The sequence below is a fragment of the Haemorhous mexicanus genome, chromosome 2 (genome assembly GCF_027477595.1).
Source record: "Haemorhous mexicanus isolate bHaeMex1 chromosome 2, bHaeMex1.pri, whole genome shotgun sequence".
Lineage (NCBI taxonomy): Eukaryota > Metazoa > Chordata > Aves > Passeriformes > Fringillidae > Haemorhous > Haemorhous mexicanus.
In genome coordinates this window covers 47,393,793-47,409,523 of record NC_082342.1, presented here as the reverse complement: position 1 = coordinate 47,409,523, position 15,731 = coordinate 47,393,793, and the positions used below count along the sequence as shown (strand labels likewise).

The following is a 15,731-nucleotide window of genomic DNA, read 5'->3' as shown; positions in this document are numbered from 1 at the left end:
TTGTTACTGAAATAAAGCTAGAGGCTGCAGTCTTAATTGGTTTAATTTCCTTTCACTCATTCTCTCCTTTGAGAGAATTTTATCCCCAGAGGATGCAGCTACTGCTTTATCCAAGATGGGGAGCAGAGACCAGGCTGTAAAAAGCGAGAGACTCCATCCCAGCTGGGATGCCAACAGTACAACTCCTCACAGCTGGGACAAACCACAGCCTCATGGAAACATGGAATATCTGCTCCATGCAACTAATCAGAATTCCTAGCTCCTGGTCAGTCAGCAGGTAGCTATTCCAAAACAGCATACACATTTTTCCTTTTTAAAATAGCCATTAAACTACAATCTGCAGAATGTCAGTGATAGTGTAATGAATTACCCCAGGAATGACTTTGGTTAATAGCTGATGAATCATCACCCACAAATTTTATTTTCAAATTGTCAAACGATTCCATCTGAAAATTACACAACTCAGACACAAATTTAGAAATGTGCCTCAAAATATTGTTTTAAATGTGCATGGGTAGTTTGTTAAGCAATGCTTACAGTAGCAGATGTCTGTATCAGAGAAGCCACTCTACAATAAAGAATAATTCTCAAAATTTTAACTTTGCTGACAGATAGTTAGAAGACTCCAGATACATTTTGGATAACTGGTCTGCATTATTACAACTTCAGGAAGCAGCATTCCTTTAAAAATTAGTATTGTATAATTTCCAGAAGTATTTCATAATTTAAGCATTCAACTTCTAGCACACTTATCCAAAATTGTGTCATAGTCATAAATATTTCCAATGGCCTCACTCAGCAACCATTCACGGACTAATCACTGTAAAGGAAACTTTGGCATTTTAACAGTTTACAAATCCTATGGATTTACAGAATACTGGTCAAAACAAGGCAGATTTAATGCACAGTATTTTGCTCATTCACCCTTATCTATGAAACTGCTGCAATATATTAAGCAAGGCTATAAATCAGTGACAAAGAACAATTAAAACTGAGGGTATTAGTGCAGGCTTGAGTAAGCTACTAGAAGTATTAAATTAGTAATTAGGAAGACTTTAGTGAAACATTTCAAGTCATACAAGTCATACTCTAATATTTCTTGACATAAAAGACCATGCATCTCTCTCATTCATTTCAGGTCTATTCAACTGAGAGATAAGCACACACCTCATTTCAGCCTGAATTTGCACCAGATGCTGAAACCTGAGCATGCAAATAATAGCCCAGCCTGCTCAGAGAACTCTGTACAGCATCAATCATCAATAACCTGAAAAGATTACAGAATCACAGAATTTCCTGAGTTGGAAGGTATTGTATTTGCAGGCAACTCCGATGAGGGGAGAGAGAATGATGAGGAGGACTCCATCTTATCAAAAGGTTAAATAATTACTTTATTATACTATATTATACTATACTACATTACATCTAAACTGAATTTGTCAAGCACTCAACTCTGCACACAACTGTACTGAATTTTGTGGCTGACAGTCCCACACACACACACACACACACACTTGGTCCTGATAGGCCAAAGAAACAAAGCACCACCATTTGGGTAAACAATCTCCATACTGCATTCTACTTTTGCACAACACAGGCACAGCAAATAAGAATTGTTTTTCCTTTCTCTGAAGTTCAGAGAATGTGAAACCCAGAAATATTCTTGGGAAGAATTGTGCTTTGCTTTTCTCTGTGAAGAGAAATGTGGGGCTACATCAAGGGACCTTCAAGGATCAGAATCCAACTCCTGGCCCTGAACAGGACCATACCCAAGAGTCACACCACGCACCTGAGAGTGCTGTCCAAACACTTCTGGAACTCTGTCAGGCTGGTCCTGCGACCACTCTGTGGGAAGCCTGTTCCAGTGCCCAACCACCCTCTGGGTGAAGAATCTTTCCCCAATAACCAAACTAAACCTCCCCGAGACAGATTTATGCCATTCACTGCCCACCACAGACAAGAGATCAGTGCCGGCCCCTCCTCTTCCCCTCATAAGGAAGCTGCAGATGCAATGGGGTCTTCTCTCAGTCTCCTCCAGGCTGAACACACCAAGTGATTTCAACTGCTCCTTATATGACTTCTCCTCAAGGCCCTTCGCCTTTGTTGCCCTCCTTTGGACACTCTCTCCAGTTTAGTATCTTTTTTATGTTGTGGCACCCAGAACTGCCCCCAGCACTGGAGGTGAGGCTGCCCCAGAGCAGAGCAGAGCAGGACAATCCCCACCCTTGCCCAGCTGGCCATGCTGTGCCTGATGCCCCCCAGGACAGGGTTGGCCCTCCTGGCTGCCAGGGAACTGCTGGCTCATGTCCAACTTGTCACAGACCAGGACCCCCAGGTCCCTTTGTGTGGCACTGCTCTCCAGCATCTCATTTCCCAGTCTGCCTGTACACCCAGGGTTGCCCCATCCATGTGAAGAATCTAGCACCTTCCCTTGTGGAACATTATTGCCCAGCCTTCTCAGTTCTTGAGGTCTCTCTACATTGTTTCTGCCTTGAAGGAAGTCAGCAGCTCCTTCCAGTTTTGTATCATCTGGGAACTTGTTTAGAATACGTTCCAGTCCAGGTTCAAAATTCAGATTGTTAAACACAAGTTTCAAAGTACTTCTGTGAAGTCAGCCACAGAAACACGCTGCCAAACAGCCTCCTCTTCTTAGGGCAGTAAATGATGTGGTACTTCAGCAGGTCCCGCAGAGGCAAGGCAACTTGTGAGGCTGCTTCAGGCAGCACATAGAATTAAGAGGTTTAACTCAAGGCTTCAGTAGCTGAAACTAAGAGGTGGCACTGCCTAGTTCAGAACTGTGCTACAGTGGCTACTAACAACATCCCTTGCTCTAGATGGCAAGAAGTACATTTTAGCCAGCTGGAAAAGCCACTGACTTGTGAACAAGTCCCACCAGACCTGGGAAAGTCTTTCCTGGCTCAAATCAGACTCCTTTCAAATATCTTTAATATAAATGTCCAAAGCAGGTTGCCTACTCATCTACTGTCTTTCTACACCTGATTCCTACTTACAAGAGTAAGAAATGCCAAGAGGATGGATTGTAGGCATCAAAAGTACCATTATTCACAGTGGTTCAAAAGCACCCCAACATATTAAATTTTCCACAGAAGCAAAGCCCAGCACATCAAAATTATGTACTCCATAACCTATGATACAGGAAGCTAGATCTGTGACAGAGGCAGATATATACAAAAAAATTCATAAAAATTCATAAAAGCCCCATATTCTTATCCAGGTTTTCAACATGATTCAAGTATTTAGGATGACAGTCTTGAATAGATATCCCTTAAGGGATATTTGGCACCCATATATTTCAAATACACCATTTACCAGTAATTCAGAGACTTCTAACTGTAGATGTTTTTAATTAACCTTAGCATCACAGGGATTAGCACAAATACCTGGAGTGCTGTCTTATAGGTATGAGAAATCTAAAACTTACAGGGATTTTTTCATAAACTACAGAAGTTCTTAGTAAGCTGGTAAAAATGCAGTTGAAATAGAAATCTTTAGAGGGAAATTTGAAGATGCATGTGGAGCCAAAAGAAGAGTGCTAAAGCAGCTAACCTGAGAAAGCAATGAAGAAAATCTAAACCAATGACTGATCTACAGAGCTGGAGCTTATGTAGGTAATGGGTGTTCACATGGAACTGCCTGAAAAGCCTCTTTTGCACAGTTTAATCTAGCACACAAGTCACGAGTGCTCTATACAAAAATAGCAGAGCCAGGAGAATGAACTTTTCCGCAAATCCAAAAATTAAAAGCTGACCAAGAAGACAAGTAAATGGGTTTGCTTTGTCCTTTTTGTAGCTCACAGAAGGAGTCCTGACTAACAGGACTTTTGAAAACTACATACTACTTTTTGTAGCTCACAGAAGGAGTCCTGACTAACAGGACTTTTGAAAACTGGAATCATAAACATTCTTACAAAAACAAGACTTGGTTGCATTGAAGTTACTGAAATTGCTCTGAAAGAAAATGTGATTTCTTTAAAATTTTCTATGCACTTCATAGAATGTGTTCTGTGATGACTGCTCTGCATAAAGAGGCTTGAGGTACCATCAGTAGGTTTCATCTCCATTCATGGGTGATAACTTTTTCTAACACTGGAACCTTGAAGCACTTTGGCTAATATCTAAATGTAGGCCTTGTTCACTTGTATGCAAATATTTTGTTCTTCATATAAATTATTACTTGCTGTAATTCAACTAGAAATACATAAGCACTCTGTTACTGGGCTGAGAACCTAAAGCACTTACATTCTTTAGGAAGGAGACTTTATGGTAAGTAATGCATCACACTATTGACTTCTATTTAACTTACAAATAAGTAACTTCTCTATTTTCTCTGCCAGACTGCTCACTTTGCAACATGTCTCCAAGGAATAATGCTCTCTTTAGAGCCAGCAGGCTGCCCAGAGCAGCTTTCTTCTCTTGGACACAACACACCGCTACAGCAGGAGCAAAGCAGGCTAGCCCTAAGGGAATGCCACTGCCAGAGCCAGCCAGCTTGTTTCCTTGCTTCTTCCATCCTCGGGGTATTTTTTACCTTGCTGTCCCCTGAAAAGCTTCAAGGAGATAAAGTTAACTGCTTAAAATATATTAATATGAAAGCATAAGAATAATAGCCAGTAAGAGGTGGTGAGAAGAACGAGAAGATATTTCATGCCAAAAAAAGCAGTATATAAAAGTGGTGAAAAGCTCTCTCATAACATGTAACAGGAGGAAAGAAATCCCATTCAGAGAGAAAAGACAATGTAAGAGAAGCAATCTAGATAATTTTCACATCTCTGAAAATTAATTTTTCATTTCTGTGGAGTGTAACAGGCTTTCTTCTCAACACCACAGGAGAAAATTACAGGAGATTATGTCCTCATTTTGGTGCATATAATATGATGTTTCCTTGATCTATGTCACATGCAAAGTCCACATTACAAGGAGCTACTACTCTCTGTTTCTTGATACAGACTCACCCATCATTGCTAGTTAGGGAGATTTACCTTTGTCTCATTCTTTCCTGCTTTTATCAATATGTACATATCCAGGTCATGCCATGCCACTTTACAATGCTTGTTTCATGTGTTTGAGAGGTTAAGAAAATTTCATGTATGTAAGAATAATGGATTGCTAGGCAAGACAAATAGCTCAGACAGAATCACAGCACATAAAATAATTTCCTTCCATAGTCACAATATTCAAACAGCATGCTCTCCAAGAGCCAGAATAACTCCAAGGAATCTGCAAGTACTATTCAAGGCAGCTCCCTGTATGCTTTTGCTTGTTACAGTGTTCCAAGCAGCAACTGGAAAAAACCTGAGAAGTTTTAGGAGTCCGTAAAACAAGGGATGGGGAAGCAGGGAGTAAGCCAGAGCAACTCTAAGAACTCAGTAATCTAGTATTTTCCACACTAAAACAGAAAATTCCAGAGCAGAAGAGAAGTCTGACAGTATGCAATGTTTGACAAGTTGACTAAAATTAAAATATAAACAAAACCAATAAAAATATTATAGGTTTAATCTTAGTTCTCAAAATAAATTATGATAGAAGCTGAACAAGTATAGCCTTTGAATTGCCAAATGCAAAAAGCAATTTCATAAAATTAGCATTAGAAACAAAGTTTGTAACCAGGGAGTACTTACAGTCTTTGCAACAACATCAATACTGCTAATACTGTTAAATGCACTTTAAAAGAACAATTTCCATAATGTTAACACAACAGCTAAATACTGCCTATCTGCTAATGTCTCTATGCATATAGCTGACCTTCTTTTTATGCATAAGAACACTATACTTATCTAAATAAGTCCCATGAGTTAGACCACCAACTAAAAATCCTGACATATCAAAGTAAAACTCATAAATAGAGCAGCCAGTGACTATCTCTTAAAAAAATAAGCTAGGAAGCTCACAACAAAATTGTAATATCTGCCAAGGTCTTTCAACTTATCCAAAGTTTCTCCTTTTATACAGCAATGCACAAAACAGATTTTTCTTTCATATGTGTTATCACAAAATGACAAAGTACACATGCAGCCAAGGGACACACACCAAGAAAGGGAAAGAGCGAAACTGAGCCACAAGTCACAGTGTTAGAAGGATTAACACTGGATGTGTCACACTTCACACCATAACCTCTTCTACAGTTAGGCTGGGTACCACGTACATTCATCAAAAACAAACTGTTCTACGAAAATCCCACAAATCCCCTTGGAGTCTGTCATCAGTTTAAATAACCCCTGCTCTTTTTGACCAGCTCCTTTCCCTTGGTAGAAAGACAGATGAGCCAACTCCACTTATAAGCAAAGGTCAGAGCTCCACATCAGAGCCAGCCTAACATTCCCCCTTGTTCCTTCTTCCATTGGAGGGACTAGGGTAGAGACAAGGATGAGGAAGTAATGGTGTCTCTAACACCAGCAATTCAAAAACTGAAACTAAACCTAATGTTTCCATTTACAAAAAATGTCCTGGAGCTCAATAACCACAGCAGGACTGCTTTGGAACTGCTTTTAGGACGAGAAGCCTAAAGCAGGAATAGGGAAATTGCACAATCAATTATACACATTAAAAGCATAAATGCAAACTGAATTCAATCTTTATGGGCATATTCATAAACCCCAAATTAAATAACCACATGCCAGTGTTTGCAAAGGGCTCCTATCTTATTTAGCACACAGAACAGATTTTCTAAAAAATCCTCCTAACTAATGCAGCTGACTATACCCTCTGTGTTCACACTCCTAGGCTCTCTGCAGCCTTTCCTACTACTAATTAATGCAGCAAACTGGTTCCTGAGTCCTTCCTGGAAGGACACTGCAACACACAGCACCAGGAAAGCTGCATTCACACTGCTCAGTGCTTCTCACACCCCAGAATACTAACGCTTTAAATATTAACTGATCCATCTTAATGCAATAATAACCACTTCAGAACTCCTATCCAAGAAATAAAAAAATGGAAAAAATATATAAAAGTTGTTGCACATTATCAATTTCATCTTAGCATTCAGAAAATGAGGTGCTGAGTTATATCAAATAAAAAATGCACAACGCCCAAGTCTTTTAATGTAATTTCTACTATGTTGCACTCCTATAACTAAACCTTAAAAGTTAATATGGTTAATGACAGAAATCTTTATTCTCTTATACTTATTAAAAACAGAATCCTTACATTTAAAGCATTCCACAATTTATCAATAATTTTCACAGTATCACATGTAATAAACCCCACACTACTGCAGGCATTGATCAAGTTAAACAGTCTGCTCTGCATTTTGACTTTCTAAAAACCATGAATTTCCCTACTATAGGCTTTCTGAAGGAGCTTAAGTTTTTATTGACACAGACCTTGAAACTTTCCAATTTTTTTTCTTCTCAGCTGCTTAGAAGAGACACTTAGTGTTTTCTTACTATGCCTCCATGTACCAGAGCTTTTAGGTGGTACAAAGTCTTCTGCACTTGCACACCAGTCATGAACTACTAACCCTTACAGCAGTTATTAAAAATTGTATCACAGAAAATAATGCCCGAGTTACCTGAACATAATATAAGCTATAAATGCTTAATGCTGGAAAACTCTAGAAAGGTTAGCCAGTGTGGTTACAAATTACTTTCTAAATCACTTGTATTTCTCATAAATTTTTTTCTGCTCATTCTTTTACCTAAAACTTTCACCTTTCACCATTTCCTGAAGAAAACCTTGCAACATACTAAAAACAGCATGAAATTGTTTGTGTATTTCAGCATGCAAAATTGTAGAAGCAATAAAAAAGCCATGAGATGATCATTCTTTAAATAAGGCACAGATGTTTTACTCCACTTTGCTTTTAAAACACAAAGTTCTTCCCTACACAAAACTGAAATTTATTAATAAATATAAGCTACTGCCAGGCAGTGGCCATGACTGAGTTGAACCTCTCAGGCTGAGAGTAACAGGAACAGAAAGTTAACTCTGCTTCCACAGTTCTCAGATGAGATTGCAACCTGTGTCAGCCTCCTCACAGTAGAGAGGAGAGTGCAGGCAGTAGTCAGATCACTGTGCAGCTGCTCATCTTTGACAATGACAGCTGATAAAACTAGTTCATACTTCACTACATACCAAAGGAAAGATGCTGCTTATTAATGCAGATAGTAGGATGATTAGATTCAAGGTCATGGTAAGTGCCCTGTGTTAAGTAATAGCCCATAAAACGAAGAAAAAGAAAGATTTAAAATAAAAGTTGGAAAAACAAATATTTTGCTTAACAAGAGGTTGCCCTTGAATGCATCTAAGTTCAGAAGAAAACCTTGCCAAACCAGATGGTTATTTTGCTTCTATCTTTTTACTACAGAAATACAGTTGCCAGACAGTAAAGGATACACCAAAAAAAAAAAAAGAAAAAAAAAATAAGAAAAAAAAAAAAAGAAATCCCAGTATGCACATACCAAATCTGCTTTACAGAAATTACAAAAAAATTTAAAAAAAACCCCAAACTCCCATTCCTGTAACACTGTATTTAAAGATTAAAAGAAAGAAATATTTCTCAGAATACCAAGGACAAAGAAATCAAAATTATAAAGCTATGTGCCAAGGAAATGAAAGATTTACTTATGAATACTTTCCATAAACCTTTATAGACATGCCTCCCAAGAAACATGTGCACTTTCTCTCTCTCTTTGATACTGGCTCAATTCTAATAGGAATGGTCCTGTTAAAAGTAAAAGTCATTGTTTGAAGGTTACATTCTTGTAAAGACCATTCTGCTATGATTTCTGTTGGGAAGTGGCTCATTGTGTATTGCAATTCAGTTCCCAGTGCTATAAACCGTGGTTCAGCATCAAAATTATGACTGAAAGTGGCAGCTCTTTAGAGAGGTACAAGCAAATTAGGAAGGGATAAGAACTAAAACTGTCAAAATTTCCCAGGTTTTCGAGTCACATTATTCATAAATTAAAGCGAGTACAAGGATATTCATTATGCAGGTAAAACTGTGCTAACAGCTTAAAACCATGAAAGCTCAGTCACACCACTGATCTTCTGGGAGTATTTACGACCTCTGATACCTATGCACAACACGTCCGACTTCAAACGAGTATTCTGCTAAGAGCAGAATTTCCTCTTTTCCTCTCCTCCTTCCTTGGAGCAAGTCCAATAAAAAATGATTAAGATTCACAAGACTTACTATAAAGCACACTTACCGGTGCTGGATTCTCTTTAGCTTCCACACCAAAAACATCCCGTTGTTTCACTGTCAGCAAATCAAGACCTTCAGTATCGTCCTCGTCATCATCATCATCTTCAAAGAACTGCCTGGAGTCTGAGTTTGGTACCCTGTTAGGTACATGAACTTCTTTTTCCTCTTCCTCAGACACCCCTTTCGATTCATCCTCAGACTCACCACTCTCCTCAGCACTTCCACTAGAAACAGAACATTCCTCAGCTTCTTTTCTTCTCTGCTTTTCCTTTGTTTTGTTAACTGATGTTTTTCCACTGACATTAGTTTCACATTTCTCCACTGTTTCTTCATTTACCAAGGTGAGGGCATTCTCATTTTGCTCTGTCTCCTCCAAAGGGTCTGTCTCACTGGCTGCCTCATCTGCACTCAGCTGCTTCCGAACTCTTTGAAGGAATCTCACACGAGGTGCCATGGCAAGACCAAGTGAACTGAAACATGGAATTAACCAAATAAATTTAAAAGGCAGATACACAAAATTTGACTAAATTAGAAGCTCTCATTGATTGCTCAAGTGATTCAATTTCAATTATAATTCATATTGATACATTTTGATCAACACATTTAAAAAAGTCTAGAATACAAGTGAACATTGGAAGAGGAAGCGAGATGAAATAAATGAGAACTCTCAATAACATTTACAAGCCTCCCAGGAAGGAAAGTAAACAAAGAAGCTGGTAAGTTGCAGATAAGAGCCAATTAACTACCTATGATTCACGGTAAATAATGGTGGAAGAAATGCCAATGTAATTTGGTATTGAAAACACATGGATTTCATGTCAAGGACTGAGATAACACTGATCTGTCAAGTGCCCTTCACTACTGGAAGCACACCCAGAACATTATCCCCCCTGACCTCACAGTGACTGAGATCGGCAGAACAAACATGGTATGGATGAATGACTAACTGCAGCAAAAGCTAGGGGAGGGACAATTCTCCCTTAAAGGCAATTTCACCTGCTTCCACCTCTCTACAGCAAGGCTTTACCTGCATGGCATATATAACTAACAGTGCCAGCAAAGCTATTCTTTTATGCAGTTATTCATGACAATTCAAAGTTATACTATACATGAAGGGGCAAAAATTGCAGAAAAAGCATAAATCCTGTCTAGCAAAAATAGTGGAGAACACTGCATGGGAACAGATACCCTGACTCCAACAGCCCATCTGACTTCAACAAACTTTGTAACTGTCCACTGTTAATACACTTGACCCTGTCATATCCAAATTTAAAAAAAAAGGCAACTCTGATTTCAGAGTTCATGAGCCATCTCATTAGGTGACTAAAAAATGTGAGGGGACACTGGTACTGCTGCAAGGAACACATAGAGAACCCATGACACAGAACTGAAAGTAGCACCTGGTGCTTGTACACACACTTAACAAAGGAATAAAGGATTTAACCAAATACAGTGACTACAGGCACCCACACCTGTAAAAGACTAGCCTCTTTCAATTCAAAACATGCACAGCCATACACCACCTTTCCTCTCAATGCTGTTCAAGTAGATAGCATAATTTCTTATTTTCACTACACAGCCTCTGAAAGGAACCCAAGTTATAGCACAGGAGAAATATCTAATCCATACTACCCAGCAGAAATGTCATTATAAACAGTTGATTAAGCACCCAAAAGATACTGCAGAGCAGCAAGAGTGCACTGTAGGCTCTGGAGAGCCCTGAACTTTTAATGGTAGCCAATGGGAAAGGCTAGTCAAAAGGAATGCCCTGCTTAAATAAACAAAAAAACCCAATTGTAATCACACCTGTGCTTAAACAGGGTACTTTTGCTACCAGCCACAGGCTAAAAATAGACACAAACCCAAACAGCAATCCACAATGTTAGGATAAAGAACAAATATTCCAACAAATAAAGTTTATTTTTAATGTAAAAATTTTGGTTTAGTGTTTCTGATAATTCAGTACTGTTCCACATGCAATTAACAGCAAAAACAAAGCAAACAGAATTTTATTTAAAAAGATCAAAGGATGTTTTAATCCAACGTATTTTGCACATTTGCTGACAGTGCAGAGGATAACTCAACACCGTTGGGAACTGAAATTGAAGCTACTAGCGATCTTAAACTTGTTTTACTGTTTGACAGCAAACACTAATTACCTTTGCAATGAAATGATGTGTTAAAGTTGGCCTATTGACTAACTGTAATGGAAATAACCAAACAGCAGATGTAATGCTTCACTGCAGCAGCTGGAAGCCATTCAAACCTGGAATTGGGCCTCAACACCAGGCACAGCAAAACACACATCAAGAGATTGCTGCATTCAATCTCTTCAGCCAGGAGATCGAAGTTGCAAAAACCAAATCCTTTGGACGACAAACACTTTTTTGCTCTTCCAGATTTCACATTATTCTACATAAAGTATTGTTGTCAAGTGTTGACAAAGCAATGCAAGCAGCAATACTGCATGGCAACTACACAACCAGTGCCCACTTCTCTTTCACAAGCAGACAGGCACAAGGTACACAGGGTTGAAAACTCTGATTTTATCAGAGCTTTTCTTCTACACCTCCAGAGCTAGCATCAAAGATCAGGAATACACATACATAAAAAAGTCTGACAAGGTGAAAAACTCTTCTCTGTTCAGCAAAAGTTACAAAACAGAAAGAGCAGCCCATGATGTGGACAAGACTTCACATCACAGACCTTCTGTCATTCAAATATGAAATTCCACTTGCCAGACTGCCGTACTGCACTGACGTCTTACTTTAATAACTGAATAAAATTAATTGTCAGTTAGTCTTGGCAATTTTTTCTTCACTCCTTAGCAAAACTACCAAAAAAAGACTAGTGCTATCAGAATTCAAATTACTTCCAAAAGAATACAGACCTCAGGCAGAAGGAGAGAAGAGGTCACATTTATTTGGTAAGACAGTAATAGTAGATAAGCTTAGAAAAAGTGTATTAAATAATCCCCCAATACTTTTAATACATAACTTCTCAAAGAAATGTCAGTGCTTTGGTTCATTACTGCCTCTTTTTCATAGTATATTCCAAACGGAGAAAAATCTGGGACAAACAGTCTGGACATTCTACTACTGCTAAAAGCTTCCCCGTATTTTAAGATTTGACAGTTTCTTTAGAAACTGTTTCTTAATTATTCACTAAATCTATAGTTCAGTCATACTACAACAACTCAATGTTATGAACCAGTCTTTCTTTTCATAAACTACAAAGGACATTAGTTCTCAATAATTCATTACATGCCACTCAGACCACAATCCTACTATGACTGAAGTTGCAGTTATTTTTTTACTTTAGTGCTACCATTTCACACACTCATTTGGAATAAGAAATGTGCAGGGTTTTCTGATGAAGACAGACAAAAAGCAGGTAAGTTATTTAGTGAGATTTCATAAATCCTAACAGACAACACTAAAAACACACTAACACCACAGTGCAGTCTTCAGACTATGTTAGTCTTTAAACGGCAACAACGTTTCAGCTGACAAACCAAACAATCCTGTTTCGTATTTTGGTGTGAAATGCAATGACTTCTTAAGAGCAAGCTCTTCTAGAAAGACATTTGAAATCAGTTTCTAAAGGCAGTACTGAAACCAAGGGAGTGTTTTGCTACTATAAATCAAAGTACAGCTGACAGTTCTACTCCTCAACTGAAAACAAGGTGGCCAGACATCAGCATTACCTAATGCTGATTAGGGAATGCATAGAAGTAACCACACAAATGACCTATAATGCTCAAGTACCTTTGTCAATTTAGTAGCAAGTTCACAAGGACTTTCAGGAAATAAATTAAAAGAATAAAACCTCAAAGAAATAACAATGTATGGTTTTAAGGAGAATGACCACTTTTGTTTCCAGTGAATAATGAAGATCAAGCGTCAACTTTTTTTTTAAATGAATTCAAATGAAGAGTGTAATGGACTTAAAATACTGCCTCTTCTAAGGTTTGATAATTGTGCTTATAACACAGACTTGGAGTATGTTTATATTAGCATGGTAACTTTACTTTGCCTCTACTAGGATAAGAGAAAAACTTGACACCTCTCAACTCTTTAGAAAGACCAAATCTTAGACACTCAAAGCAAAATCTATCTTTGCAAAAAACAAATGTAAGACCAGTAAAATCTTAAAATTTTAAGTTTGACAACGGTTCCTGATTTACTCCTAGAAGATTACTAGTCCTTTTTCAAACATGAGCCAGCTGTAAAGAACTGCTTCAGAACAATTTTACACAAGTTACTGATTTAGTCTGATATTAACTTATCACATTTACTACATATAGACATATTGCATTAGTGAACTACTTCAGAATGATATGAACACATAAAAACACATCATAGAGATTACTTTGACTGTAGAACAGGTTCAGACAAAGACCTAAAATAGGTTGGAAAAGGTTAAATACTCCCAGAAGCTATTTCAAGAGAAGAAATATGTATTACTTGCCTAGCAATATATGCTACATCCACATTTAACATTTAAAATGTTATCAGAAGAGAGGATGAGCAACCATTTGAAAACAGGAGAACTCACATCAACTGAAAAGACACAAAGCTGAACTAACAGGCTTTCCAGATGGTCTGATTAATAACCAAAATGAACAGAGAAATTGTGTTTGCTGTGCTATTTACTTTACCAGCCAGCTTTATTCCTCTCCATTAAGGAGTTCAAATGCCTGGCACTCTATTAATAATAAGGAGGGCCAAGCTATTCTAGTCAAGACTTCATGGGTCAGGACCAAAGAGAAGGAGAACAAAGAGGATGTCATGGCTGCAATCTAATAATTCAGAAGGCCAAGATGTAGTCTTCCTTAAAAAAGGAAAAGGAACCTCCATATTGCAGCTCCAAAGCCTGGCGGTGCTCCTTGGTACCTGAGCCACCTTGACACCTGCTCAGAGGGCAACACAGCAGAGCACAAGCAACAAGGTTGTCTAGAGTGCATTAAAAACCCTTTCTCCAAGTTAACTGGCTTAGCCAGCTCTGATAGGCACTCTACTGGAACTGCTACTCATGCATATGCAAGTACATTCACTTCCAAGGTGAGTGAAGATCAATAGCCAGCTCGGCTGCAGAATGAGGGAAGATAGCTCAAGATCCTAGAAGAAATGAGGATGATGACTAAGAGAATAATGACCCTGGACTGAGGAGACTGCAGATTCTTCAAAAAGCTGTAGGCAAAAGTTTACAGAAGCAGTTACAGAAGCTCAGGTGGCTGAGGGGAAACTCAATGAGGAATGCCCAAACTCTGCAAATGGCTGGACATTAACCAGGTAACCAGGTAACAGCATGAGTAACAGTAAGTCTGGCTACAGGTGCATGAAGACTGGAAACAATAGGGGAAAAGTAATTAGGAGCTATCTTTGAGCATGTAGTAAAGTAAGTACAAGGAGAGCCAGAAGGAGGGCCAGGAACCAACAAAGAGATGACAAGACATGCAAAGACTGCAATGGGCACTGCCTGAGGATGAGACAGACAGCCCTGAACAAGGTAATAAATAAAACCTTCTGCCCTGACCATGCAGTAAGGGTCAGGCCAAGGGTGGCAACAAGAGTGCAGTGGGTGCTTTCACTGGTTAGTGAAAGGACAGACAGATGTGGACAGACAGATCATGTATTCTGATATCACCCATTTCAGTCCTGACAGCACCTGCAGCTACCTACTGCTTTTTAATACTTGCAGAACTATCTGGATACTAAGGAGTGTGTATCTGACATTTTCCCCATAATTTGGCCTCAACTTGTTTTATTTATTCTCTGTGTACCAATACAGGGAGAAACAGGAAAATATGCTGCATTTCTCCTGAAAGACATGACTACAGTCACAAAGGAAATTACCTTCCCTTCCCCTTAGAACTGTGACTAACCTGTCCATGGAGCACACTCACCTGTTAAGAACTGCCCCTAGAGAACAGTGTATAGATATATATGTATGTGTTAGCAGCTAGCAACATAAAGTGCCTGAGAAAGAAAATATTTCAAAACACTGTCTCCTCTCCAGGAGACCAGACTATGTAATTATTCCTTTTCACCCCATTATTTGTTTACATTTTCTTATGCTTTCAAAGCTGTCCTTTGCAATCAAAAGACAAATTTATCTTTTTAATGCAAGCATTGAGCTTCTCCTTCATCAGACTTAAAGGCTGCCTATGTTAACACAAGGCCTACACAAGTCGTCCTCCAGCAAATTATTCTTGATAGCAATTTATAATGAGAGAATACTGGAGAGAATAGTAATGCACCCTAGCTTAAAGGCAATCAATCGATAGAATAGATGTGTGTGTGTGTGTGTGTGTGTGTGTGTGTGTGTGCATACATTTTTAATATATTTTGTTCTACATATATATGTGTGTGTGTGTGTGTATGTATATATATATATGATCTTTTATAACATATAAAAGTGAAAAATACTTGCTTTTCTGCAGACTCAATCAACAGAGTTTAAGAGAATCTCAGAGCACAGACATGCAAAGCAGGAGAGCAATGGGGAATGTGGGCAACAGCCTGCAATGCAAACCTGACAGGGGCATTAAGCAGCCTCTT

At 38.6% G+C, this 15,731-nt stretch overlaps 1 protein-coding gene across 1 annotated transcript in view; it reads right to left on the bottom strand.

Moving 5' to 3' along the window:
- DDX10 (DEAD-box helicase 10) overlaps positions 1 to 15,731 on the bottom strand; it is a 153,456-nt gene that overhangs the window by 97,220 nt on the left and 40,505 nt on the right. Inside the window, exon 13 of the mRNA XM_059838672.1 lies at positions 9,173 to 9,638. Within this exon, the coding sequence (XP_059694655.1) occupies positions 9,173 to 9,638 (466 nt within the window). The remainder of the gene's footprint in view (positions 1 to 9,172; positions 9,639 to 15,731) is intronic.